Source organism: Echinops telfairi, unplaced genomic scaffold (genome assembly GCF_000313985.2).
Source record: "Echinops telfairi isolate 266 unplaced genomic scaffold, ASM31398v2 ScPeMD7_7458;HRSCAF=8496, whole genome shotgun sequence".
In the NCBI taxonomy this organism is placed as follows: Eukaryota; Metazoa; Chordata; class Mammalia; order Afrosoricida; family Tenrecidae; genus Echinops; species Echinops telfairi.
Window position 1 is genome coordinate 27,897,810 of NW_022111358.1, and position 1,919 is coordinate 27,899,728.

General features: G+C 42.7%; 1 protein-coding gene across 1 annotated transcript in view; it reads left to right on the top strand.

Moving 5' to 3' along the window:
* The window catches only part of WIPF2 (WAS/WASL interacting protein family member 2), a 42,701-nt gene that overhangs the window by 27,568 nt on the left and 13,214 nt on the right, over nt 1–1,919 (top strand). The window contains exon 2 of the mRNA XM_004707448.2: nt 1,408–1,539. Within this exon, the coding sequence (XP_004707505.1) occupies nt 1,477–1,539 (63 nt within the window). The 5' untranslated portion in view covers nt 1,408–1,476. The remainder of the gene's footprint in view (nt 1–1,407; nt 1,540–1,919) is intronic.

A 1,919-nucleotide genomic window follows, 5' to 3' on the forward strand; every position in this document is an offset into this window, starting at 1 on the left:
GGGCTTGGGGCGAGTTCAGAATATTCAAAAAGAACAAAAAGTTTTTCTCTTATGTTTCTTTTATTTTCAGTTTGCCCCCTGGTGATAGATGTTCTGTGTATGAAGGTTGACTATTGATCGATTTTAAAGCCTGGTGTGTTAGATCACTGGCAGTGAAAGATGAGGCTTTGAAACTGGAAGCAGGAAGGTTGTTGCCCTTGGAAGGGGAAGATCAGACACGATTGCCCCGGAATGACCTCACCCAAGAACTGAAGCACTACCCACTTCTTCATCTGCCGTTGGAAGAACTAGCTCTGTTGGGGTATTTCACTGGAAAGGGTCTGGATTTTGAAGATCATCACAGTCAATTCTGATCCAGTTCTCTCTGGAAAATGTACCCTTCCTTTCACCATTTCCAAGACCTAGGAGAAAAGTGTCGGAGTGATCCATTTTTCACAGAGATGGTTTGATCACTCTTGTAAGGAGTTTAGAGCCAGGTCTCCCCAATAGGTTGCCATGCAGGTGTGATCTTTAGGCTTGGCATGGGACACAGGTCTTCCCCCCTGTGTTGTACCACCAATTTCTTTCTGTGTCCTCACCTCATTAATCACATTGCTTAAAAGCAGTTCTTTTCATGGATTGATTGGTGAAGCGCACTATTCTGTATTGAACTTTACTTGTCATCTGTGAGCAAGTTCTCATGCTGGCTGGTTAATTTGGCATCCCCCCCACCCTTTTTTAAACCATTTTATTGGGGGCTCTTATACAGCTTTTATCACAATCCATACATCCATCCATTGTGTCAAGCACCTTTGTACATATGTTGCCATAATCATTTTCAAAACATTTTCTTTTTACTTGAACCCTTGGTAGTATCAGCTCATTTCCCTCCTCTCCCTCCCGCCTTCCCTCATGAGCCTTTGATAATGTCTAAAATTTTTTTTCATAACTTACTCTGACCGCTGTCTCCCAGCTTCCTTTTTTTTTTTTGAAGGATAAGAAATGGAGTTTTATCAGGACAGGCCGCTGTAGGGAGTAAAATGAGGATCACCTAACCCATTGTACCAGGAAGGTAGTTGCATAGTTTGTGTTAAATGTTTAGAGCCTTGACAAGTAGCTGATTCTCTGATCAGATCCCAGGAATGTGACTATACCAGATGTCAGTGATTTGTGGTCCACTCAGACCATCTTTTATACTTTTAAAGAGTTGTAAAAAAAACAAAACAGAATATGCAACAATGACTATGGCCTGCAGAACCTAATATATTTATTATCTGATCTTTTACAAAAAAGGTTTGTCAAGCCCAGGCTGTCCCATGATCTCAGTGGAACTGGAGGAGGTGCTTAGTCCCTCGATCTAGTGTCACATCCAGTCCCCTGGTTCTCCTGGTCGCGGATTGTTTTAATGAATTTCTGTTTCATTTACAGGTATATGAGTGACCTAAAGCTGCAAATTAAAACAGAGAGAGAGCAGTGCCAACTGGGAGTAGGGCAAGGATGCCAATTCCTCCTCCCCCACCACCCCCACCTGGTCCTCCTCCACCTCCCACGTTTAATCAGGTAGGTAGGCCTTCCACGAGGTGAATCCACAGACCTTTGAGATAGATCAGTGGTCTCACATACTGTGGTGGGTATTTTCTTTTTAAACTGCGTTTGTTTAAAAGTCTAGCCTTTCCTGCCACAGTATTATTTTGAGGTTGCCCTTTAATCCTCTCTTTCTTGCATCCAAGTATTCTGTCTCGGTGTTAATGGATACTGAGGGCTACCTCGAATGAGACCCAGGGCTCTCAAAGACCATGTGGTACATATAGATGGAAAATAGACAGGTAAAGTCTCTCCTCATCAGCTACTTCAGATTTCAGAAAGAGCCTCTCCAGACCATAAAGGCTAATTTTATTTCCTTGTCCTAATTTCGTCACATGTAGTTTTTGACAGGTGGT